We start from the raw sequence: 27,198 nt of genomic DNA on the forward strand, positions 1-27,198 counted from the left end.
CTCCGCACCTGGCGCGCGTCGAGGTCGTGTCTCTCGCGTTCGTAACAATTCAAATGAATGCATGTATTTTTCTTATTGAGAAATTGTCTTTTCTCCAAAGAAAGGAACGTTAAAACTACCACATTATTATCTGGATTCGAAATCATAACTCTTAACGATTGTGCAACATAAAAATGGCACGGCTACATTCCATTTTATTCCAGTACATTGTAAGTTTATTTCGTTTTTTTTTCCCCTCACGAAGTGACGGTAAAAAGCACATTTTAAAACTAATAACTGTAAAACATTTTTTGAACTTATTTTTTTACAGAGAAAAATCCTCGAAAAAAAAAAAAAACAGTTGTCAACGATATCGCGCTTGTTAAACTTCAAGCCAGAGATATTTTGAAAAAAATAATTTCAAATGGTCACAAAGCTCTGCCTTGAAATTTTACAAGGGGCATCGTCGGCAACTGAGTTTCCAAGGATTGTCCTTGCAAGACGTGAGTGTGGTTTTGGGTGACGTCTGCAGACAGTTATTATTTGTTAGAACACGTGCGAATGTTGTTGTGGGCGAGATGGTACTTTGCCCCTCGGAGGATGAAAACTGAGGGTGATGGAGGGGGGAGCTTCCTGTCCCCCCCCAATCCCCCTCACCTTAGCTTTTCCATGTTTTCGGAGGCCCGAAGGCCAACGCACCCGCCTTCCACCCCTCCCAAATGTGCGCTCTTTAAGGGTAGATTGGGAGTCTGCTTGCAGATCTGTATAGTCCAGAGCCCCGCCTTACTGAAGCTACCAGATCCAGAAAACATGTCCCCTCCACCACTACAGCACCCGCTGGGCTAGAAGAGTGGCTTTTCCAGCTTGAAGTCCGTGGCTCTCATAGCAGTAGAGTCCTTCGGGCCTTGCAAGCGAGTCCTTGGCTGTCAGGCGCGTCCTCTCGGCCCGCCTCGCTCGATGTCCTCGGCGCAGTTCGATACGTCGCGTCGACCCTCCCATGCTGCTAAATAATTGATGACCTCCACCCTCGTTAAGGCCAGAGACCCGTCAATGTCCGCTGCGTGCACACAGGGCCCCACGGGACCCTCTGCCTTAAGCTGTGTGCTACGGGGACGCACCACAACGCCGAAATACCACAACGCCGAACGTACAATAACGCCGAAGACCATAACGCCGAAATCTCAAATTGACCACAACGCCGACAGCTAGAAAACTGCTGTGTACCACAACGCCGAATTACCACAACGCCGAATTACCACAACGCCGAAATACATTTACCCCGAAAAATTTCATTGCAGGACTGCCACAAAGGTTAGGTTAGGTAAGGTTATCACACAAATTCATTCAGTTGTTTTTCATTTTGCTCCTGTGGGCTTCCCCCCCTCCCCGCAGCAACATTTTTCGGCGTTTCTGTACTTCGGCGTTGTGGTACACAGCAGTTTTCTAGCTGTCGGCGTTGCGGTAAATTTTGCATTCGGCGTTATTGTACGTTCGGCGTTGTGGTAACGACCCGTGTGCTACCCCCGCGGACTGTCTTGGGAACACTCACCAAGTTGGGGAAGGATTCCTGAGTGGATATCGTGTCTGTTCAAAAATATTCTCTTTCCATCCTTTTGAAATATACATACTAGCGGAAAACCTTACCATGAAACTGAGTAAATTGGAACGTAAGCATTAAATTATTATGGTACAATTTGTGTAAGAACTATGGAATTTTATTGCTTTCATTAAAAACAAATATGTGATCACATGAAAACAGCTTCTAAATTATTTTGCAAAATTGTGTATTATAAATAATAAGTGGATAATAAAACAATATATTATTGCTTATTAATGGTTGTATCACTTCCATATTAGTTATAATTAATGGTTATCAGAACGTTAAGGGCCAATTACGTTCATACCATAGAAAGAATAATTTATTGAAAGCGTGAAATTGCGAAGTTGGAAATTTTCAGTGAATTGTTTATATTTATTCTTTTGTCACAAAAGTTTTTAGTTTTAATAAGTTAGCTATTATAGCCGAAATCAATAAAATTATATTTAGTTTAGTAAAAAATATACTATTTATTTAATTTATAGATTTAATAATAAAAATAAAAGGTTTTCTGACAAAAAATCCACATGAAATGTTAATCAAAAATATATATTGTATGGTAACATGTTACTTATATATATTAGGGATGAAACATAAACGAACATTTATGGTTTTTTTACAACCATTTCATTTACACTGGTTAATTCAACAGCGAATTTTCAACAATTAATATTTGATATATATTATGAATTTTTTTAATGATGGAAAAAAAACATGAATGATAATGTAGGAAGCTGCCAGCTTACAGCTAGGCTGAATACGTTGGTAGTTGTACTTCCAACTTAATTAGCCTATTTAAAAATTATAGACCTGCAAAATTCACGGATTCATTCGGTGATAGGCTAGAAATCAAACACATATACCTCTTAGATAATTTTTATATTGGCTTACTGTTCATCTGGACGAATCTCAACCAGTTATAAACCCTCAACCAAAGAAGGATCTAATCACAGACGAACCAGCTGAGACGACTTACAAGTCGGCAGCCAATGAACTTGCGTTATTTGCCCAAATGTACAGGGGTATGTGCAGTCTATCGTGAAGGCCATCGAAACCGCGAATTTTGCAGGTCTCACACGAGGTGTGATAAAAAAAAATACGGTGAATGGTTTTTGATAGCAGCAACTGCTGAACGCTTCATCTATTTGAAGTGATAATCCCGACAGCCTGATCAGCGGAGATAGTCAGTGACGAGTCTGAACAAGTCGAGACCTGTCAGTCGGCTTCCAGAGCCGTAAGTGTGAGGTCGCGTTTACCGTCTCTGTGAACTATATGAGGTACTCAGTGTCATGTCTCAACAAGTCGCGACCTGTCAGTCGGCTTCCAGAGCCGGAAGAGTTGAGGTCGCGTTTACCGCGTCTGTCGCGCGTCGTGGATGGACACCCGGAAATTTCGCGGGTTCTCCTGACCTCGGGCTTGTCATAGGTATGCTCAACCAATGTTTCCTTTCCCCATGTGTGCATTGCTTAGCAAGAACAGTTTTATCCTTGTTAAATGGCACTGCCTGGTCAGCTTACTTCCCTCCTGGCTGGGCATCATTGGCCCACGGTCGTGGAGGGGCGTGTCCAAATAATAACGGTCCAGTCACGAACACAGCGCGAACGTGCGAATGTTTTGATTCTAGCTCGCGACAAAACGAATGCGTCGACATTTCTGTACCTCTTATCATGGGTTTCTAACAACACGTTAACATTAAGATTTGCTAGCGAAATGGGTCGTGCTAAAAAGGAAATAGGTTTTTAAACCATTCCCGACATTGAGAGGAACACGACGAAGCAATTGAAAGGCCTTTCCGAAAAATCTCCCAGAAATGCTTGAAATACTGTTCAAGTCCCATCTCGAGTGAGTGTCTCCAATCTCCATATTGGATTTTTTTTTTCTTTTTGTTTATCGGACAGATGCAGATTTTAATGGAAAACAATAAAACAATAATGCGCGCAGGCTTTCACGGCCCATTGTCTGAAGTAGCTTGGCTTCTGGGTTGTAGCCGTGTCCTTGGCGCATAATTAGCCAACGTTTGGGTCGACACTGCAGTCGCCATCTTCAGGGAGCGGTTACCTACTGTTGTAGTAGTATTAGTAGATACCGGAAAAATTCGCAAATTCATTTAGCCATGGGCTAAAATACAAATCGTTATACCTAAGTGCTGCCTCTGCTATTGGTTCACAACTCACCTGGATGACTCTGGCCCAATGTGAAACACCCAACCAAAGCTTTATCGAATCACAGGCTGCTACGCTGGAACGTCTCACGAGACAGCAGCCAATGAGTGGGTGGCATTTGACCGAGTGGACATAGAACTATGGAGTTCATCCTACAGGTCATTGAACCCGCGGATTTTTCCGGTCCCTAAGTATTAGGCAACTGCTCCCTGATGAAGGCTACTGCAATGTCGACCGAAACGTTAGTTAGTCATTCGCCAAGGACACGGCTACAACCCAGAAGCCAAGCTACTTCAATGAAACATAAACTTTGAAGATGAGTAGGGGCATGCATACTTCGCGAAAAGATTCCGAGACTAGCTGAAAGTCAAAACACTGTAGCATCGTCTGTGTTTTGTAATTGGGTGAGTTTCTCACAGTTACATGTCGGTTGTTACAACGCCAATCACAGTGATTCAGTGACCGAAGCAAACGCGACCTGATTGGCTCGGTCAGATAAGGCAACATTTTCTCTCGTAAACGGCCTTCAATCACAAGGAAGAAACCTCTGGTGCTGGTATACCTTGTTGCAGTCTGATAGGCGTTCAGATTATTTCGCGGAAAATGCCTGCCCCTAAAGATGAGTTTCGAGTAGCAATATTTGTATCGTTTGCCCGTGATTTTTTTTCCCCCTGGTCGCAGCTGACGGGGCGTGAGTGATGGTGCAGGCGCGCTGCGCTGAGACGTCGCGAGCAGGAAGTTGCGTCGCCGCCTCTCGGCGTGACGTCACCGCCCGAGGCCGCCGGCACACTGGCCGAGTCCGGCGGCGTCCGTCCTTAACCGCCCTCCTTAAGAGGCGCGCCCCGTCAGGGGTGCATGTGTGTCAGCGAGGCGGGATCGCTGGTGCTTCTAGCGCGGTGTCTCCTCTGGACTGGCGCGCAGTCTTCTCGTCGTGCACAGGACAACTGTGAAACTTCAGCGGCGACCGTAACATTACATGGCCGAGAAATGAAGATAAAGGTGTAATGCAAGTCCCTCAAGTGCTTTCAAGAATATGTACCGGTTATTTTAAGCCTAAAAATTACTCTGAGAACATGCCCATTTTAACTCTTCTAAAAATACATACAGTTTAAAAACTTAATATGAAATCGAAAGTACTTTTTTTTTTTTTTGGCCCTCAGCGAACTCTTAAATGCTTTTCGTAAGCAGACCCCCACTCGGATATCTCGAGTTAGTTTTGAAATCGCGTTGTTTTTCCTGAAGCTCTGCGCACCGTGTGTGTGTGCCCGTGTAGGCGGGGGCCTTAAGAGGCGCTGCGCCGCCCCCTTCACCCCCAACCACCGCACACACAACACACACACACACACCCTGAGGACCTAGCCGGACGGACACCTGGGGACACGGGAGGTGGCGCGAGTCGGAGGGCAGACCACGTTGACTGCCCCGTTTCGAAGGACGGGAAGCCTACAACTCACGTAGTTTCGGTTCCCTGCAAGAATTTCCGAAGATTTCCGAAGTTTTGTGTTTTGGTATTAACGCCACTCCAGTCGCTAAATCAGAAGTTTCCAATGAAAACAAGCATGTTGTGACTGGCCTAACCTAACCTAACCCTTCGAATTTTTTTTAATTTCAATTTTTGAGAGAAATCCGAAGTTGCACGAACGTGGTAGGGAACCGAAACTACGTGAGTTGTAGGCTTCCCTTCGAAGGACGGGGGTTCAGGTTTTTTTTTCCAAGTGACTGCAACGCCGTTGGAAACTGGTTGCCGAAAGCACCCGCCACTAGAGACTGGAAAAATTCGCGGTTTAAATGACCTCTAGGATAGACTCCACGATCCTCTATGTACTAGGATAAATTGCACCTGCTCATTGGATAATGACTCGCGACACGCGTTACCTGGGATGCTTGTGATTTGATTCTTCTTTTGTTGAAGGTTTTTCACTGGCTTAGAGACTTTCAGGTAAACGGTGGTCCAATCACTGACTCAGAATGAAGGTGAACGAGTTTGGAGTCTAGCCTTCCGCGAAATGAATCCGCGAATTTTTCCGGTCTCTACCCACCACACGTCTGGTTTTTTCCACCGTCGTGACATTCACGTACACAGGAGAACAAAAAAAAAGTATTTCTGAACTGTTACAAAACTTGCCAAACATTTGTTTGAAATACGCACAACACATGGATATAACTTCTAACTATTGTAGGTACTGGGGAAAACACAAAAGCATAAACGCCTGGGTAAGAATCTGAACCTAGTTATAACTGCGAACATTATATTTTGCAGCGATACAGTTGTCTTCATATGGATGCACAAATTTTCAATTTTTTTTTTGTTGTAAAAATTGACAGTTTACTTGTGGAGTTTAGCTGGGATGAAAAAAAAAAAAAAAAGAAATTTCGCCAACGTTTCGCTCGCTTTGCAGTCGCTTCCTAATCAGTAGAAGAATTTGGCCCTGATCATGTCGACTGCAGTGTCGACCGAAACGTCAGTAAACTCTTCGCTTTTGACGCTGGTAGGGAGCGCACAAGTCAAGAAACTGGCCGACTGCATTGGGTTCACTCACTGGAAGATATTTTTCTGTATTTAAACAACTGGGTAAACGATAAAAAATTGCCTCTCTGATCCCATTTTACAAGTATTGATTAATTTTTTTTTCTATAAAATCTACAACTAACTAATCACCGATAATTCAATATGGTGGTCGGAGCCAGGTCTTTGAGTGTGTACTATAGTCCCATTTCAAGTGACATGGGACTTGAATCATATTATTAGAGGCCCTGAATTTTTGCGGATTAATTTGGTGTCAGGTTAAAATTAACAGTCCTACGTATATGGCATCCACATATGATTTCCTATTGGCTAATTCATTACTGCAGAACCTACCCCTCTTTAAGTAGGTTGATGCGATTGTGTTTCTCTACTGCTAGCTAATAGCTAGCTGTTACACGGTCGAAGAGGGGAGTGTAGAGGCAATTATGATTCAATCATCAAAGCAATGTTAAGGTACAAATATTTGCAGTCCCCCTTGTGGCCAAAATAATCCGTGAAATTTTCAGGTCTATAACTCCAACTGGCAACAATGGCTTCAACTGGCTAACTTTGGCTACATTAGCTCATTGGCTGAAAGCTCGGAAGAAATTAAAAAAAAAAAAAATGCAGCGTATACTTTATAACATTGAACATAAAAAATTATTTGTTTGAGAAATGCTAAATATTAAAAAAAAAATTTAAATAAGTTATTTTTCGCTTCATTTTTTTAACGTAGTGTCAAAAACGGATATGGTCACGTGACGAAATTATGTTCAATTTACAGAAAACTGTTGGTACGTTTCGAGCTCAGACTTACCTTGACATTGAACCCTACAAACACGTTTAGCAAACGAACAGTAATGAGCCATTATTGTTGAACATTTTTAGAACTTTTTTTTTCCTCATTTCAGGTCACGTATTTGCGTTTGAATTTCTCTTGTGGGCTTCGTGAAAGAATCATGACAGGAATGAGGCATGTTTCCTTTAAAGAGTACTAAGGTTAAACAAATTACGCAGCTTGATCTAGTTTGTCTCGAATGCTATAGTGAGCAAGAGTCATTACACACATCTTATATTCTGGGTTAAGGGCCACGTCTATTAACAGTAACCTTCCTACGTTTCGGCCTGCTCTGTCGCAGCTATCACTTGGATAATTGGGGAAGGAATCCTGAGTGGATATAGTGTCTGTTCAAAAATGTGCTCCTTCTATCCTTTTGAAATACATACTAGCGGAAAACCTTGCAATGAAACTGAGTAAATTGGGACATAAGAATTACATTACTATGGCAGAATCGTTAAGAATTATGACATTTTATTGCTTTCATTATAAAAAAATTTTATCACCTGAAAACTGTTTCTAAGTTATTTTGCTTCTATTACTTTGTATTTTTCGCTAGTTATAAATAATGAAACAATTGTTTATAACAATTATAAATAATAATTGAATAATAAAACAAAGAGTAGATATTAATCACATCACATTAACCACGTTTCCCTAAGAGACTTCTTTTGTGAATAATGTATTAAAAGTATAGTTATAAATAATTTTATAGGATTGTATGTAAAAAAAAATAATGAGAAACCAATTGCAAAATTTAATCTAGGTAAATTAATTTGAATTAATTTCCTTTTGGCATATTTCCTTCACACCTTAGGTAAGTGTGATTAAATATGTGTGAATATTTGTATAATATTTTTATAGAATATGTTAGTATTTTTTCGATTAGTTTTGCGTTGGATTGCTCATTAATAGAGACCGGAAAAATTCGCGAATTCATTTCGCGATAGGCTAAAATACAAATAGTTATACCTCAGTGCTGCCTCTGCTATTGGCTCACAACTCACCTGGACGACTCTGGGCCAATGAGAAACACCCGACCAAAGCTTTATCGAATCACAGGCTGCTACGATGGGACGTCTCACAAGACAGCAGCCAATGAGTGGGTGGCATTTGACCGAGTGTACGTATAACTATGGAGTTCATCCTGCAGGTCATTGAACCCGCGAAATTTTCCTGTCCCTACTCATTAAATTTCACTTTTACAAAAATCTTTTATTTAGCCAGGATTATTTACTAGATATATTTTAAACTTTTTTCCCCTTTATAAGTCTTTTACTAGTATGCAATAATGTGTCAATTTTTTAAATGAAGTTATTGATGTTAAAAATATTTAATAATATTTATTCTCAGTTGTTATGTGTTAAAAATATTTTTTTTATTTAGTAAATTTTGTAATTTTTTATTAAGGGTATGTATATTAGGTTTCACTGATCTTTGTGAACTTTAATGGGATGAAGTGCTAGAAAAAGCAGCAAAAATTAACTTAGCCATATAAAGTTAGTCTACAAAATCTAATAAAATCGAAATTTCCAAAAGTATGCATGGCTATTTACAGGTATTTTCTACCTTACTATTCTAAACAAAATAAATCAATGATTAATATCATCGGGACTAGAGGAGTTAAATTTGAATCATTTGTAGGGACCGGAAAAATTCGCGAGTTCATTTCGCGATAGGCTAAAATACAAATTGTTATACCTCAGTGCTGCCTCTGCTGTTGGCTCACAACTCACCCGGATGACTCTGGGCCAATGAGAAACACCCAACCAAAGCTGTATCGAATCACAGGCTGCTACGTTGGGACAAATGAGTGGGTTACATTTGACCGAGTGTACGTAGAACTATGGAGTTCATCCTACAGGTCATTAAACCCGCGAATTTTTCCGGTCCCTAATCATTAGAGACCTGCAAAATTCGCGGATTCATTCGGTGATAGGCTATAATTCAAACACATATACCTCTTAGATAATTTTGCTATTGGCTTACTGTTCATCTGGACGAATCTCAACCAGTTATAAACCCTCAACCAAAGAAGGATCGAATCACTGACAAACCAGCTGAGACGACTTACAAGTCGGCAGCCAATGAACTTGCGTTATTTGCCCGAAGTGTACAGGGGTATGTGCAGTCTATCCTGAAGGCCATCGAAACCGCGAATTTCGCAGGTCTTTACTAATCATTTGTGACCAAGAATTGAATTGACGGATGTGTTTTAAGGGTGCCGCTTCTAGTACATCGTGTTCCGAGAAATGTTCGTTTAGTCATCGGCGGTGCATTAGCGAGTTCTGCAAAGAGGGCGAGTCGGGGACGGGTACAGATAAACGGGCTGATAGCGGGGGGCATGTTTGCAATTCTTTACGACGCACGCTTACCAAAGTGTTGTCTCGGCCAGAGCTCTTAATGGAAGGGAGGGAGAGAGGTCGGTTGACAGAGAGAGAGATGGGGTATTTTTTTTGTTTGCGAGGAGCTTCGTGGCGTATCTGGGATCGTTGACGCAGTTCTGAAAGCGTCCTTGAGGTATTCACACGCTCTAGAACTACGGCGCAAAAACACTCGCACAATTGGAGGTTGGGAACCGAAGTGACGATGCCTGTAACGGAGTGAGTGGCTTGGGACCACGTCTCGTTGACTTGGTGAAGGGAGTAAAACACCAGTTTATTCTCATGGTGAGAACCAACATTCGTGCTTTTATTTTGTTTTTGTTTTAACCAACGTTATTGTTACCAACTACCGCTTGTTTGTGGGAAAGTCCTCGGAAATGGAAGTTATGAGTAAAGACCGGAAATATTCGCGATTTCAGTGACCTATAGGATAGACTCCAAGATCCTCTATGCATGAGGGAAAATTACATCTGCTCATTGGCTACTGACTCGTTATACCTGTTAACTGGGACGCTAGTGATTCGATACTTCTTTTGTTAAAGGGTTTTTCATTGGCCGAGTGTCATTCAGATAAACTGAAGCCCAATCACTGGTGCTGTAAAAAGGCAAACGTTTTTGGATTCTAGCCTATTGCGAAAGGAATCCGCGAATTTTTCCGGTCTCTAGTTATGAGGACTCCCGACATTTCGGGACGCCAGACTGCAACCATCATCAAGGGCGATTAACGACTGAAGGGCCTGTTGTTCTGACACGGTATTCACGAGGGCAAATCAATAGGTGACACACAAAAGTCAATTTTTAAGTAGGAAACAAATTAGTAAAAAAAAATTAATTATCCGGAGGGCACTTCTGTCTGGGCGCAGTGCAAGATTCCGTGATTCCACGTACCTGTAGCATTCGACAGTCACCCGGTGAAATGGAGTTAAGTGATTACGCCGTCAACTGCGGAGGGGCAACAAACATCCTCCGATTTCCGCCTGAAGAAGTTCCTCGGTTGTTTGAGGTTGGACTCTGGCGACAAACCCAGGCGGGCCCGTGCGAATGTGGCCCTTATCGCAGGCCGGCGGAGTTCTGTTGAGACCCGGGATTTTCGTGGGGACAAATGGCTCAGCCGGCATGGAAGTTAAGCGGAAAAGAAATAAGTGGGTAATACTTTCAAACCCTCTTCCATTTTCATTTCTAATTTTTTTCCTTTACATAATGTGCGTTACTTATTGATAAGCCCTCTTATGAACGGGCCGACATTAATGGAGGAGGGTTTTTATCCAAGAGCCAAGAAGTACAGTTAATACCGCGACCACGAAAGCCTACACATATTGTAGTTACTGTAAATCAGTCCTTTTCTTTTCCTCCAGTAAGCAAAGATAAGAATCGGCAAGTCCCACTCGTACACCGAAAAACATTTCTGTTCTTTTACATAATATTCCTTTGGAAACCAGTTGCCAAAGAACAGTTTGTAGTACTACAACAAGATAAAGTAAATTTTTTCATATATGAAATACGTTTTACGAGATAATACTGAGTATTTCTTACGAAAATCAAGCATATTTTTTTTAAACCACTGAAAAGATAAACGATTATTCAATTATTTTATTTTATTTTGTTTCATTATACTTATTAATATACGCAGTTAACACTGAACAGCTATTCAGGGAACTGTTTACAAATACATTAAACTATTGGAGTTACTGGGACAACACAAATCATAAATGTCCTGGTAAGAATCTGAACTCAGTAATACTGTGAAGACTATTTTTAAGTGATACTTTTGTTTTCATGTAAATGTACAAATTTACAAATATTTGTAATTTTACATGAATATTTATGTTTCATTTACAAAGATTTACAGTGTACAGTCATGTCATAATATTATTCTGTTTAAAATGCAAATTTATTGCTTTGATTTTTCCGTACTTGACGGAGCAAGCTGATCCAAGCAGTGATGTGTTTCGGACGTACGAGTATAAATGATTAATGTAAATAATATCATATGCAAGTCAGGTTTAAATACTTCAGGTACGAGAGAGTGTATGTGTAGTATGTGTATGTGAGTGTTGTTGAGTGTATTTGAGTGTTTGTATTGTTGGCGAATACATTTTATGTGATAAGTTAATTACTTTAGTATGTAGGATTAAAACATGAACAGTGTTTAGTTTTTAAAGTAATACTATGCAGTTGACACATTTTTATCATATTTTTTTCAAATTATACATTTTGTTCTTGTTTATGTATCTCTTTTTAAATTTTATATTTGTATTGTTTACTTTTTCTCTGTAAAAATAATAGACTACCATTTAACAGCATATTAAAAAAATAGCTAATTATAATTTTTTTCCCGTATTTTAAGTGTGAGCATTGTTTTTAAGTGAGCACTTTTTTGTCTTACTATTTAATGCTTATTTTATTTGTAAAAGTTCTATATTTTTTTAATGTTTGTTTAAATTTAAGATAAAGGCAGTGTCCACGCCTTAACTTCAACACATGTAAAATTAAGAGACATAAATAAATAAATCTTCTAGTGATATGACTGATGACGAATTGCCTTAACTTGAAAGGCCAAAAAACTTAAAATACATTGCCGCCCAATTTGGCACGCTACTATTCATATTTGCTTAAAATGACTCGATTTAGTCTTTATATACTTGTGACGAATTTAACTTGTCAATACTTAAGGTTGTATTATTAAATATAACTTTGGAATTTATGTAAACATATTACGTTTGTTACCTACTTAACGATAAATGATTTCTTTTAAAATTGAATACCATCGGTTTATCATAAATCAGCTGTCAAAACATTTTGGAAAAATTTTTGTCCCTGTTTTTAAAAAGTTATTGTTTTGGAGGTTTCCAGTACTTGATTTGCACATGTTTTGAATCACCTGAATTGATCCGAGTTGCCTGTAATTTGAGTTTTATGTTGTGCTGTGAACAGCATACTAACATGCTTGGACGGCGTTATAAATATAGTGCTCAAATATTTTTAAAAAAGCAGCCAGATTTGAGATGTACTGAACTTTGAGTTAAGTCATTTTGAACTAATTTTGCATTGATTAACATTAGTTAGTAGTGAACTCGATTGTTAATCTGACTTTATAAAATCATAGGAATTTTTCGCCCCTGAAACAATATTTTTTTTATTTGATGAATATAGTTCGAGAGTTTGTAAGCATGCTGTTAGAAATAATTGTAAGCACATTAAACTGTTAAAATTTGTAATTCTTTAAACTAGTAACGTTTGCGCTGCCATATGGTTCATCTTTAGGTAACAGGAATTTTCGACTCATTGCTATTTATAGCTTGCCTCCACTGCAGGTCGATAGTTGTTATTGAATTTCTTGACTCTTTAAGCCTCAAGGTTCCTGACAGTTGATAAATGAGGAGAAAAAAGCAATTAGAAGCGTGGTGCTCAATCATCGTTATCAAATCGCAAATGAACGTAAACATAATAAATATTGCGTGCCAAAAAGAACACTTGATGAAAAGCTGTGGGCTGGGGACCACACATGGACAAATTATATTTGATAAACCTTCGTAAGCTTAGGCTATACCTCTTTGACAGAATGAACTCTGAAAACCATCTCTTTATGGTTTAATTTAGTTTAGTTGTTTTTTTTTTTTGCAGACCACGGAACATACAATTATTCAAAGGGCCTTGTCCAACAATACATAAGTACAGTGATACAAAAATACGTATAAGCTTAAAAACCAGCTTATACCTGCTTCAACACAAATCTCAATCGACCTGAAACCTTTTTCTACCAGGTTTACAGAGCAATTTAATACAAACACTGTATTTATTTATTGTTTATATTAATGGATAAGAAGCTAAAATATATTTTAATTTGGGATTTAAAGGAAATATGTGTTGGCATTTCAACACAGTGTTACAATCTTCAAGGTACTTATATACCGTAATAAAAATATATATTTTTTCCTATTCTTCTTAATGTCCAACATATTTACCTACAGTTTTGATGTACTTTACAAATGTTGGACATTTACAAGAGACAGAAATGTCAATGGACATGGGTCCGGACATGCATATGTTTGTCACTAGAGCCATAATGTGGACAAGTAGCTATATTAACTGGATTCCTGTTGTGTGGAACGCCTTATCGGCCAGGTAGAGCAGTAGCCCGCGAAGCCTAAGATTTCCCCGATCAGTTCCGAACATGTACGAAGTTCACAACTCAATGTTACTTCACGGTCGAAATAAAAATATTTCACCATTTTTCGAGGATTAATAAATTTTTACGATTGAATAGTTTCATAAATGTCGCTGCCCTAGGTAAACTAACCTTTAAATGTAGTTATATTAACCTAAAGATTTAAAAACCTAAACGCTAAAAATTTTTTTAACTAATGTTCGCGATTATTTTATTTACGTTAATTAATTACGTAGAACTCCCTACATTTCTTTTAACAACAGCAAAAATAATAAATAAAAAATAAAAAATTCCGAAGAGGCACTAACTTGGACTTTTCAGGTGTATGATTCTGGTTTAGTGAATCCTACTTGCTCTCTTAAGCTAACCCACGCGTACGGAGTATTTTGTTCCATTTCCTTAAGAAAATTTAGATTAACGAAAATGACTAAAACAATTGTAAACTTTGTTAACGCAACACAGGTCCCAACCAAAAATTTAAGACTATCAGTATATTTGGTTGTGAACACTTCAACGCTTAAAATTTTAAATGAATACATTATTACAATGCTTATTCATTATTTGTAGAAATTATTTGTTAAAAAATAAAATTTTTACTAGATAAAGTTTGTACACTCTTTTTGTATAGTTGAACAAACATATATATACCTATCGTAAAATTTTTAACTCTCGTTATCAGTCAATGAATTTACGTAAACGGATAGCAGTTTTTGAAAAAAAAAAAAAAAATTCTTATGACAAGGAATCAGAAGCCATTTAAAAAAGGAGTTCTTGAAAGATTTATCACCGGTGAGAAAAAGATTTCCACCTGATCTCCAGAACCGAATATCAAGGAAATTAATTTTTTTTTTCTGTCACTGTGCTAAGCTTTTTAGGCGGGACGTGTTTGTTGGTTCCAGGGACGTCGGAACGTTTTCAAGAGTGGGGGGGGGGGGGGGGCGAAAAGATGTATTACACTTGCCTCAGTCCTAGAGCGGGGGGTCCGGAATAATTAGGAATTTTAGATGCAAAATTGTGCTATTTAATGAGTTTCCGAACCAAAATATTAAATATACCATTCCAAGAATTTGATGACGTAGTATGTATTAAATACTACTCTGACAGTAGATGTAGTACAATTTAAATAAAATACCATCTAGGAATTTGCAATCATTTTACAGTATATTGACAATCACAAATTTGATTTTCTAATCAATGTGATCACCAATGCAACGTTTGTAACTACTGGTTGAGAAAAATACTATTAGGACCAAACATTTATTCTGGGAAAATAAGGGGGGTGAAATGCTACTCTCGGACACCCCCCCCCCCCCTTGCATAACATCACGGGAGCGACTCGCCCCTGCTGCCCCCCCCCCCCCCCCTGTTCCGACGTCACTGGTTGTTATCTTTGAAAGATTTGTGCAATGGGAGTGCATGACTTGATGTAAGTTTTTGGACATACGCCATTGATAAGCAATGGCGTATGTCCAAAAACTTACATCAAGTCCCTGGTTGGTTCGTCTTCTGGCTGTGGCAAAGCGGAGTGAACGGAGGACGTGTTCTCTCACCCCCAGGCCCGATGGAGCGACGGTCGCTGTGACGTCACGACGAGGTCCAGTTGCTGGGCAGCGATGTGCGAGCAGAACCAACTGTCCAGTGAGTGCAGCCGTCATTCATTCATTTATTTAATTATAGGGACCGGAAAAATTCGCGGGTTCAGTGACCTGTAGGATGAACTCCACAGTTCTACGTACACTAGGTCAAATGTCACCCACTCATTGGCTGCTGTCTTGTGAGACGTTCCAGCGTAGGAGCCTGTGATTCGATAAAGCTTTGGTCGGGTATTTCTCATTGGCCCAGAGTCATCCAGGTGAGTTGTGAGCCAATAGCAGAGGCAGCACTGAGGTATAACGATTTGTATTTTAGCCTGTCGCGAAATGAATTCGCGAATTTTTCCGGTCTCTATTGATTTACTAGCTTTTAACCGCGGCTTCGTTCGCATTGAAGCCATTAAATAACCATCAGAGATCATTAAAATGGAAACGAATCAATAAAATATATTTCTCTCTAACAAAAATAAATAATTTTGAATTTTGACCGTCGATAATACAGTGCAACGGTATTGCAGTACTCATGGTCGGAACTTCATTACTGGAATGCTGGATGGTGTTAAAGTAGCTAGATTTTGAGATTTTTTGACAAACATTTTTTTATCTTTCGTAAAAAAATATTTTTTTTTTCTCAATAAAAATTATCCCATGTTACTTCTGATACCTCCAAGAAAATGTGTACAAAGTTTCATGATGATCGGTTGAGTAGTTTCGGCGTGAAAGCGTAACAAACAAACTTACATTCACATTTATGATAGTAGGGAAGGGATTACAGTTGTGACATGCACACCAACACCTCATAAAGAGGGTACTAGGGTGTGTGAAACAGTTGCGCAGAGTTGTCCCCCCCCTCCCGTGTCAGGGACAGGGACAGCTTCTTGGGAGACCTCCCAGGGTGGGGCTAACGTGAAGTTGGCCGGTATTCCAAGACGCAGTCTCATAAATTTGCAAATGTTGTGTACTGCAACTATGTATATTTCCATCCCAGATTAAGTCAATAATTTATTGTAATTTATATTTCTTCATCACATGTTTTGTATTTTTATTTGAAAACTCTTTGGATTTGATATTAAGGAAATACGCTACACATGTACCCTAACTGCGTTCCTAGCGCAGACACGTAGGAAGTACGCTACGTACACGCTATATTATCAAATTACTCAAATTGGGTTTTAAAAAATTTATTGACAGATGCCATGAAAAATCACATATTCTAGGCTACAAGATCATCCGGTTAAACCTGTACTATGGGTCGCACATTAAATTCTTTTTTATCGATAGAAAAGACGTGGATGAAGGAAGCTTAGTACTTGCTACATTGGAGAAATGTCTTAAATTGGGTTTAAAGAAAAATATTTTACAGTCCCTCTTATTTTTTTGGAACGTATTTCGGTGTTCGTTTGCCGATTGTTGCCCCAAACTTCCGCGCCACCGCAGAGCTCATATTTTCTGTTGATTTCCTCCAGATGGCGGATCCGCGTCTGGCGCCGTTAACTCGCATATAGTCATTTTTTTTTGTGAACATCGTGGGACGTACCAAGAGTTTTGGTGTGCCAAATGAAACTTTATGATAGCGAAACTATCAACTCTACGCTAAAAAAAAACGCATTCTGACTGACACAATCAAAACAAATTTATGATTCATTATTTATGATTCATTGGCACTGAGTTAGATGACCGAACAACCCCCATCCATGCATTTCCTAGTCTTTTTTTTGTTTGTTAAATTAAAAGTTAGGTTACTTAAAAAAAATTATTGCAAAAAATTTGTGTTCTTTCTTTTTTTCAGGAAGGTTTTCGCACGTCTGGAGAATTCCAACTAAAATGAAGATTAGTTAGATTGTATCAGAAACATTAAAATTACTATAATTTCGTCAAAATGTGTGAATTCTTCCAAAATGGCAACGGGTGGACTTCGGGATATGTTTGGAACTGTTCGGGGATCTGACTCCATTTCAATGATTTTTAAGGTTTCAAAGGTGTTAACCACTTGTTTTTTTTTTTTGTTTTTTTTTTTTTTCAACTACCAGATGCGTTGACGAAATAAATTCTGCAAGACGTGGTTAAAGTTGATTTTAAACTTAGGAATTGTAGTTTTTTTTTCAATCGAGAAATCACTATTCCCTACACAGAAAAAAAAATTCCGTAAGTTTACAACATATTCCTTTAGAAAACAGTTGCCAATGAATCGTTTGTAATACTTGAGCAAGATATTGTAACTCTGTACAACACATGGCTACGGTTATTTTTGCAAAAATGAAATTCGCGTTTCGAGATATTACCGAGTATTTCTTAAGTAAAATTTTTTAAAAACAATGGAAAAGATGATTTACTTTATTTTGTTTTAATATGCTTATTAATTTACGCAGGTAATACTGGAAAACTATTCAGGGAACGGGTTAAAAATAACGTCAGCTATATGAGGCAGACCTACTGAGACAACACTCAAAAGCATAAATGCCCGGGTACGAATCCGAAACCCAGTTGTTTGCACGCAAATGTACAAATTTTTAAAAAAAGTTATCTGTAAATTTACTTGATATATTTGTGTTTCATTTACAGAAGAAGAAAAAAATGGAACTGTTTACCAGTCACGTGCAAGCACGTCGCAGAATACAGACCTTTAATTTTGTCGCGTGCAGGGAATAAAACGGCCGGGTCTGACTCTGTTTTCACAGGATCACCGTCAGCGGTCACCTCTGTGACGACCTCAACTAGCCAGCAGCACCTGGTGGAGGTCTCCTCTAGAGCTGCCTTGTGAGTACACCACAAGAAATAAAAACATTGGTTGTCTGTAAAGTCGGTTTACGGACGATATTTCAACGTGACAACGTCATAACAAAACATTGATGAAATGATTGCATACTTTTATGAATAAAATTGTAATAATTTTTTATTGAATTATCACTATTTTGTGTGGATACAAAGAAGGAGTGAAATGAAATCTACAATTTAATTGACAAATTTACTTTTATTCACTCATTAATTCAAATATGTTTATTACAATAACGAAGAGATTATTTTAACCATAACTTTTATACATGTTTGCTATTTAACTTCTGCCAATCTGTGTTATTCTTTTAAGGATAGGACGATGATGGGAAAAGTAGGATACGAATGGGAGTGTTTCAAGTTTAATGTGCCTCGAAAAAGTAAAATCGATGGTTGTTCCAATCGAGTGGAAGAGAGATAGATGCGGCGCAAGCGTACAATGAGCGTAACGGGACACAGCGTAACGGGACTATGTGCGTAACGGGACACTTTTTCTTGCGTGCAGCCGGCGTTAATCGATTTATTAGACGTTGTCACATCAAAATTGCAAGAAGTTTTGAAATTCGCGCTACATGCGTTGGTGGAAAAAAAGGAGTGGGGGGGGGAGGAGTGGATTGTGATGAAACAGCGATAGACAAACACAAATCACCATGAAATATATGCTCGGAACTCAACGGGCGAAGCGGTAGGTTGAGGGAGATACACGAATAAGACACACGCAGCCGGAATTGACATCACGCCTAGGAATCTAAGAAGGAAAAAAAAGGGTTCTTCTTTATAAAGTACACGTATCCGAAAAACACAAAAACTGTCTATTTTATAACAGCTGCACATTGAGGAAAACACCAGGAATGTCTCGTATAGCACCAGCAACAACAGGAATCTTCCAAAAATAGGGCACACTACTTCATACAAGTCCGCAAGTGACGGGTAAGTAAAAATAATCAAGGTAGTTGTGTCGTAATATCTACAAGTAAACACCTGCAATTAATAAAAAGTGCCGATTTACAAGACGCAAGCTGTTTCTATAAGTTATATTACACTCGTGTTTCATAAAGTTTCTTGTAACCTTCATGGGCTTGTAAAATATGTACCAATTTCTACTAGTCTTAACACTTAAGTAAAATATTTTACAAAACAATTAGTATATTTCATATGGAAGTATAATGCATATACTATTCACGAAAACTGTGGAAGATGATATTGATGTTATTGAGGTTAGGATCCCACACAGTTTCAGAACAAGGACATAAGGATTTTGTGACTTATTTTAAATACATAATCATTCTTTTTTTAATTAGCACTCATATCAATTTCAATTAGGCTTAAATATATTTTGCTGCAACTCTTTGTGGTATTTATTCTTTAAAAATAATGCAATTACATTAGCTTATTACATGTTTAAAACTTAAAAGCACTTCCTTTAAAAGAACAACAATCCATGAAACATTATAGAAAATTCTGTTTAATATTCCGTTAACATTACGTACAAAACACCCCATTTGTTTGTGAATATTACAAAATGATCTAGCATATTCCAGGTGTAAATGTTTTTTTTTAAATGCATCCACGCTGTTTATAAATTATCACCTTAAATTTACGAAGACAGCTGGTTACAATCTATCCAGCGATCTTTGGAAGTTTACTCTTATCTTCGTTAGTATACCAGCGTTGAGTTCACTTACTTTAAAACACGAATAAACAATACAGTCTTATTATATAAACAAAACAATATAAAATTTGTTGAATTAACAGCAAAAAAAAAAATTAATACTTTCTTTCACGCAAGTGATAACTTTGTTTACAAAGGAACACAGAACTCAAAAGTTAGAATATGGCCTAGTTTCTATGAAGATCAAGTAATCCGAAGATTACGAAGTAATCTTGGCTGATTTGAAGTTAATTGTTCGTAGAAGTTTCCGTAAAATCCAACAATGCAGCAGTGTTACAAACTAACCTTTCAAACAAATGATTTCGGCACTGCTCCTAGAAGTCTTAATAGTAGTACGGAAAATATCCGAATGATATCTCGAAGGGTTTAAAGATCCGAAATTTGTTTTAAAAATTACGTACATATTTTTAAGGCATGAACGTAGAGATATGCAGTTTATTTTACTTACGATTGAAAACTAAGATTTTCCTTCTTAAAGAAAAAATTTCAAAGCAGTCATGAGGATTTGCCGACAAAAGTGAAAACTTAAAACTATAAACAAACAGTTGTAATTTTGGATATCCAAATTAATTGTTTGATATTATATTAAAACTTGTAAATCAAAGTAACTATTATAAATATTAATAATAGAATTAAGAAAATACAAATATAATTTGAAATATGAAATACTAACTTTGTGAAATATAATGTGTTAACATAAGAAAATATTTTTTGATAAAAATCAGAGACTTTTTCGCAGTTTTTACGAAAATATATTATCACACAACAAATTTGTCTTATCACGTTACTAAAAAACTCCTAAATTACTATTAAATACGCATTGCATAGTAATTGTAGGTATTAAAAAAATAAATAATGATGTTCTTAATTTTTAGGTTATATTGCTACAAAAACTCCGTTTTCTTCGTTATTCAAACTATATAGCTATATTGGAATATTAAAATATTTTATGCTCACTTTTTACTGCACAGTAATCGTATACTTCAGATTTAAAATAAAAATTGAATAAAAACACAATTTGAACACTAATAGGAACAGATATAGTGTTATCGTTAACACGTCACGTGACCATGTCGATGACGACTTACATGAATTGAGAAGCCTAAGATGTACATCAAGTTCTGTCCCTGCCCGAACACGCCCGAATATTAACCTTCGGCCAACCTCGGGATTTGTTTTATTTTTGCGCAGGAAAAATGAATTCAAATATTAAAAGTTGTCGGTTAGGTTAGCTACATTAAAACACTATGGACGGTTAGTTAGGTTAGTATAGCTACATTAAAATAAACAGAGAAAAATAAATACATATAAATAAACCCGAGGTGGCCGAAGGTGAATATTCGGGCGTGTTCGGGCAGGGACAGAACTTGATGTACATCTTAAGACTTCCCACATGAATTTACTCCCTGTCAAAACCTTCCCATAGAAGTTTTCACTTCAAAAATATTGGATTGTGTGTTGTGTTTGTCAGCTACAAGAAGAAATGGCGGGGGCAAGTGAGGTACCTCATTCCGATCGCTATACTGTGCGCCCTGGTGTTGTGTCTCATCATTGCCCTCATCTCATTGGCTCTTTACGGTAATTGAATCTCACCAACACTCAACACTAGCTCAAGCGTTGCTTTTTTGATCACATGTTTAATGTATAGAGACCGGAAAAATTCGCGAATTCATCTCGCGATAGGCTAAAATACAAATCGTTATACCTCAGTGCTGCCTGATATTGGCTCACAACTCACCTGGATGACTCTGGGCCAATGAGAAACACCCAACCAAAGCTTTATCGAATCACAGGCTGCTACGCTGGAACGTCTCACCAGACAGCAGCCAATGAGTAGGTGGCATTTGACCGAGTGTACGTAGAAATATGGAGTTCATCCTACAGGTCATTGACCCGCGAGTTTTTCCGGCCTCTATAATGTAGTTTTTTTTGGACATACGCCGTTGAAGTTTTGCACTGTTTGTCACGGAAAAATTCCAAAAATAAATAAATAAATAAATATGAAGATAATAAATTCACAGGAAACAAGACTAACTCAGATGATGTCGGACACCAAAGATTTTGATTTTCGGAATTTTTCCATGGAAGACGGTGCAAAACTGCAATGGTATGAGTCCAAAAATCTGCATTAATCACTTAAAGAACTTTGATCACACGTATTGGGTAAAATGTTTAAAATTTAATTTTTTTTCATATATTTACTTAATAATCGAGGACATAGTTATACCAATTGTGAAAAAAATAATTTAATTAATGTTATTTTAAAAAAAACCTACTAAATAGTAGAGGTCATAAACTTGTGATAGTAATACTAAATAATAAAAATATAGAATAAAATTATTAATGATTAAAAGTTTAATATTGTTACGAAAGAGGTATCATTGTTACAAAATTAAATATATAATTTTCTTTAATGATTGCAAACTTGTTTTATGTTGCTTATGTAATAAAACTAAAAAAAAGTTTTTCACTAACAAATCATCATAAAATTCAATTGAAATAATTCTTTCAGATTCACGCCATGAAGCTCCTGTTCAACTTTGCGATTCGATGGAATGCATTCGCTCTGGTAGGTATAATTTTTTTAAATTATATTTTTTTACTAAAATTTTGAATTGTACTTTCGAGACTGGGGAATCTGGGAAACTTAAGGCATAAAAATCAAACCGGAACCAAATGCTTTCCGAACAGAACTTAATGTTGTTCTTACGTCACCCGAAATTACGATGTTTTTTAAGTATAATTTTTTTTAGTGTAATGAGCTGCTTGAAACAACTTTATTCAGTTTAATTAATTAAAAAAACGAATTTTTTAAAGTGTTTGTTTTATTTAATTGTAGTTATTAAAACTAGAGGTGTTATAGGTACAGTTAAGAGTACACTGTCGTAAAATATTTTGTCGATATAGGCCCTACCAAATATGGCGAGGTGAGAAAAAATAATAATTTAGGGACGGATAATCAAGTTCCTAAAAATTAATGGTTTTGTTGGGACAAGTGAAAATTTTTTTAGTTGTTTAATCGGTTTCATATTGATAAATCACAGACCACACGGTAGCCGAGTGACATGGGCCCTATGTCTCGTCTGACCTCGTGCGCAGGTGGATTCATGCCGGCCTTCGGCGCGAGGTGTACTGGGTTTGAGTCCCGAGCGTATATTTGTAACTACCTGAATAAGTCACCACTCTTGTCGACGTCACTAAAGCAATTTAAGTGTGCATCATTCGTAAGCAAATGACAATTAGGTATTCCCTAAACCCTGACGAACTCAGGAGTCTATAGTTCTATATGAACCTAATTTATATTGATTTAACTAATGGTACAGTTAAAATTTAGAGTTTCAAGACGAATGCTACACACGAATGGTTAATCTTAAAGTGTATAAAACGCATGATTTCATGCTTTCAGTACATGCTCAGACAGACATAGGAACCATTAAATAAGGACTTGTTTAGTAGAAACAACCCTTTGGTAAAAAAAATCAGATATGGTTTTATTATGAATCTACTTATAAAACATGTTCAAAAACATAAAATAATTGAAGCAAAATAATTTTGGTTGCTGTCTCCCTTAAGGCTCGATCTCAGGACCCCATGATGATTTAAAAAGTTTTTACGTCATTATTTTATTATAATATATATTTCTGAAATTTTAACTCGTTACCTATTTAGAACTTGTTGTTCTGCCAACGACGTTTCCAACAGATGTTCACGTTGTGCACTGCAGTGGGTGTAAGAGGTCGCGCATTCGGATAAGATTTTGAAGACTTTTGCGCCTTCTTACACCCGTGATTATTTTTTTCACACCGAGTGGATTATGTGGTGAAAATTATTTTGGAAGAAGTACAAATGCAAGGGAGGTATCTAGTTTAAAAAAAATTAAGAAATTAGTCCGAATGTAAAAATGGCGTGTGGGACCGGGGCTTAAAAGGGTGAGGCCAGACACGCTCATTAGCCAATCAAATGCAAGGTCAACCATGACGTCGACACGGCAAAATACGTGCCCCGACGCGACGATCCACAAGAAATAGATTATATTTTCAATTTCATCATGTCGCGCCGCAAAACACGTAAACCTCGTGGAAATAAATATTTACCTACTTAAAAAAAAAAATTCATTCAATGCTCGTAGTGTGCCTTCAACTGTATATTTATTTATTAATCATTATCACATTTATCACCTACAGCTTGCTTCCTTGTATCTAAACTGAACTTAATTTCAATTTTTTTTTTTGCGATTGACGACTTACTGTTGTATTGTTGTGCACTCCAAATGTTAGCGCGTTCTGTACTGCATTTTATGGACGCGTTTGGCATGTTGATACCGATAATTTTAGAGTATGTCGTGTTAGTGAGGTCGTGGTGTTGTGACCCTACCTACGCCATTTAACTCCGTCGCGCTGGGACGCTCGTCGGCATAATTGGACGGTGTTATGTAAAAATGGTTCAAACCAAAAACATTTTCAACTGAGTAAATTGAGCTCAACGTTGAACACACAATAACCGGTATTGTGGCAGGCAGTGCGTTGAATGTTTGGTCGCAAGATGGCATAGTAGCAAGGAATGTCGGTTAAAAAAAAAATTTAGCTCAATTAAAAGTGTCATTTTACCTACACAATTATTTCAATAACTTTTTTTTTTCTTCCTTTTGTTGGTTAACTCATTTGTGCGTTACACAGGGGTGCCCACAAGGGGGGGGTAACGACGCAGACTGCGTCATTAAAATTTCAGGGGGTGGGGGGGTGGTTAAAAGACGAGAAAAATGTATATATTATTTACATAATTATAGCTTCTAATGTGAAAATACGTTTCTGGTGCTTTGATAATTGAAAGGGATCTTGTAAATCAAATTGGCAACCCCGCACTTTCCTCAACAAAAGCAGTTTGGCATCTGTCGGTTCAGGACGGAAATATTACCTGATATGACCCAAATTATTATTAGAAAATCAGTTTTAATTAATGCAAAATGTGATAAAATATAATACTAAAAAAGTATAATATTATAAAATAATTGAGTAAATCATTGAGAAAATGGCATACATAATTTCGGGGGGGGGGGGGGAGGGGCGCATCATTAGGTTGGGGGGGGGGGGGGTTGAGTCATAGTGTTTGGGGGGGTGGGGGGGGTGGGCACCTCTGCCGTAACACCATCCAATTTACAGTTGGTCGTGTTAGTGAGGTCGTGGTGTTGTGAGCCTACAGCCTGAGCGGTTGTTCTCGGCTGAAACGCTTGCGGGACTGGATGCAGTGTGCTTTGTTGGTCCCGTTTGCGTCGGTTGCGGCGTGCAGCGGCCAACCTGCTGCAGAGCATGGACCAGAGGGCTGACCCCTGCCACGACTTCTACCGCTTCGCCTGCGGCCGCTGGCCGGAAGAGCACCCCACCCCGGAAACGGAAATCAGCCACGACTGGTTCTCGGAGCGCGAAGTGCGCGTCATGAGGCGCATCAGAGGTCAGTACGTCGCATCATTTAGAAAACACCTCCCCCCCCCCTTTTTTTTTTCCCCCATCAAACAACCCCCCCCCCCCCCTTTTTTTTCCCCCATCAAACAACCCCCCCCCCCCCCCTTTTCCCTCATCCAATAGAGGCGAGTCTTTCATTACACGAGATTTCACGCAGAAGTCTTTGAAACAATGCCGAGCGTGATGAATATGCATTTCTGGACGCGAGCCACACGTAGTTCCTGCGACCGCCGCTAGAATTCGCTGCCCGAGAAGCTACCTCGTCTGAAGAGTCATTCCAATTGCAGAGCGAAATTTTGTAAACTTTTACAATGAAACGACTCAGATGAAAACAGAAAAAAAGTCTTGGAGAATTTTGATTAAAATATTGTTCCATCTTGTTAAACTTAGTTAAACCGTCAACACTGTAAACTTTCGCTTTGTCTTAGCGGAGTTTGGTTTGGCACCATACAACACATTATGGCAGCACCGTGGTTACAAGTTTCCGTTCCAAGCGACTTCCGTTACATTCACGCAATTGCTTTTACCAAATGCCGTGTACCGAGAGCTGAGATGTTACACAAAATAAAGGCGACGGGACAGCAAAAACATCGCGTGATTGTGGACAAACCGTTTTTAATGCGTGACAGACAAAATAAACTAACTATTGTTAATTAAATGGCTTCTATATTTCTCTTAAATCAATATGATGAAAGAATTAAATACTTTTTAATTTAAAATCATTCGAAAAAGTCACTGCTCGTTAGCACTCTCGCAGTTACATTTAGTAAAAATTAACGTAAAAAAATACACGAATAATAAATAGCATTACCAAAATAGCGTAGCAGTGTAACCATCTTCCGAAAACAAAATATTGACGCTCATTTCTGCTAAGCTACGTGATAGAAATGGAATGGAAAAGCTTCCTAGTCGTAAAGTCTGTCATGTTTCCGAATTTATTTTCGCGCTGAATTTACGGATTGATGAGTAAAATCATTTTTTTCGCGTCTTTTTCCTCGTGTTGCGCTGACGTCATTCCCTGCGTCTACATTGGGTCACTTAATAAGTTAAACTTAAACAAATATTACCATTAAAACATCTCATTTAGCCTTGCCCAACCTGAGACTCAAACTATCACCATTAGCGCCAGAAGCTGGTGCTTCAGTCAATATACTAAGAGCTCGCATGTTATTAAAATATAATATATTCATTTTAATTGAAAATTTATATATGAATGGCATACACATCCAAAAAATCTAGGGTTGATTGGCTTCTGGGTTGTAGCCGTGCCGAAGGCCAAGATATCGCCGACGTTTCGGTTGACGTTGAAGTCGCCATCGTCAGGGCAGCAGATATACCTACCGAAGTGGAGGTGTTTCCTGATTGGCTGCAGCTGTGGGCCAATCAGCTGCAGCCGATCGGGAGACAACCCCCCCCCCCTTCCCATATCAGGTGAGAGTATTGAATGGCAGGAGAACTTGCAATAACCTCAATAGGTAACTGCTTCCCTGATGATGGCGACTGCAGCGTCGACCGAAACGTCGGTGAATTATTCGCCAAGGACGCGGCTACAACCCGGAAGCCAAGCAACTTCAGACAATGGCCGTGAAAGCCTGTGGTCTTCATAAAAAAAATCTATTTTTAATTGTTTGAAAGCAAAATTATTTCGAACTTAAGCCAGCATAATAATGCGCTGCTTCATTACGTGTCTCATTTTAGTTTGCAGTGTGCAATTTATTGAATTTTTACAATTTTTTTCTAGTGCACAATTCACGCCATTAGCGCTTTTCTTGTTTCGATGTGCTCTATTTACAGATATTCGTCATAGAGCACATTGTTTTAAACTAAACTTTATAATGTATGACAAATTTTTAAAATGTATTTGCAACATTGTATTTAGTAAAAAACAAATATTTTAATCCTGATTCCGGAATTGCATTATCTTGTTGTTTTTAACTAATAGAATCACCTGATAGTTTTTAATTTTTACTTCTAAGTAGTGTCTGCTTAGTTTCAACCATTGTTATAAAAATACTTCTTTATATCATTTAATGATAAAATTTTGTGTCTTGTGACATTAGCACGTTGGT

General features: G+C 38.0%; 1 protein-coding gene across 3 annotated transcripts in view; it reads left to right on the forward strand.

Annotated features, from left to right (window-relative positions):
- LOC134538275 (endothelin-converting enzyme homolog) overlaps positions 1-27,198 on the forward strand; it is a 106,161-nt gene that overhangs the window by 38,774 nt on the left and 40,189 nt on the right. For 2 of the 3 annotated variants that reach the window (XM_063379446.1, XM_063379445.1), the window contains exons 2-6: positions 15,191-15,272; positions 17,905-17,983; positions 21,142-21,248; positions 22,183-22,239; positions 24,957-25,118. In XM_063379446.1, coding sequence (XP_063235516.1) covers positions 15,248-15,272; positions 17,905-17,983; positions 21,142-21,248; positions 22,183-22,239; positions 24,957-25,118 — 430 coding nt within the window. In that variant the 5' untranslated portion in view covers positions 15,191-15,247. Of the gene's footprint in view, positions 1-9,604; positions 9,752-15,190; positions 15,273-17,904; positions 17,984-21,141; positions 21,249-22,182; positions 22,240-24,956; positions 25,119-27,198 lie in introns of those variants that run through there. The other variant, XM_063379444.1, reaches the window with a different exon arrangement.

The sequence above is a fragment of the Bacillus rossius genome, chromosome 13 (genome assembly GCF_032445375.1).
Source record: "Bacillus rossius redtenbacheri isolate Brsri chromosome 13, Brsri_v3, whole genome shotgun sequence".
Lineage (NCBI taxonomy): Eukaryota > Metazoa > Arthropoda > Insecta > Phasmatodea > Bacillidae > Bacillus > Bacillus rossius.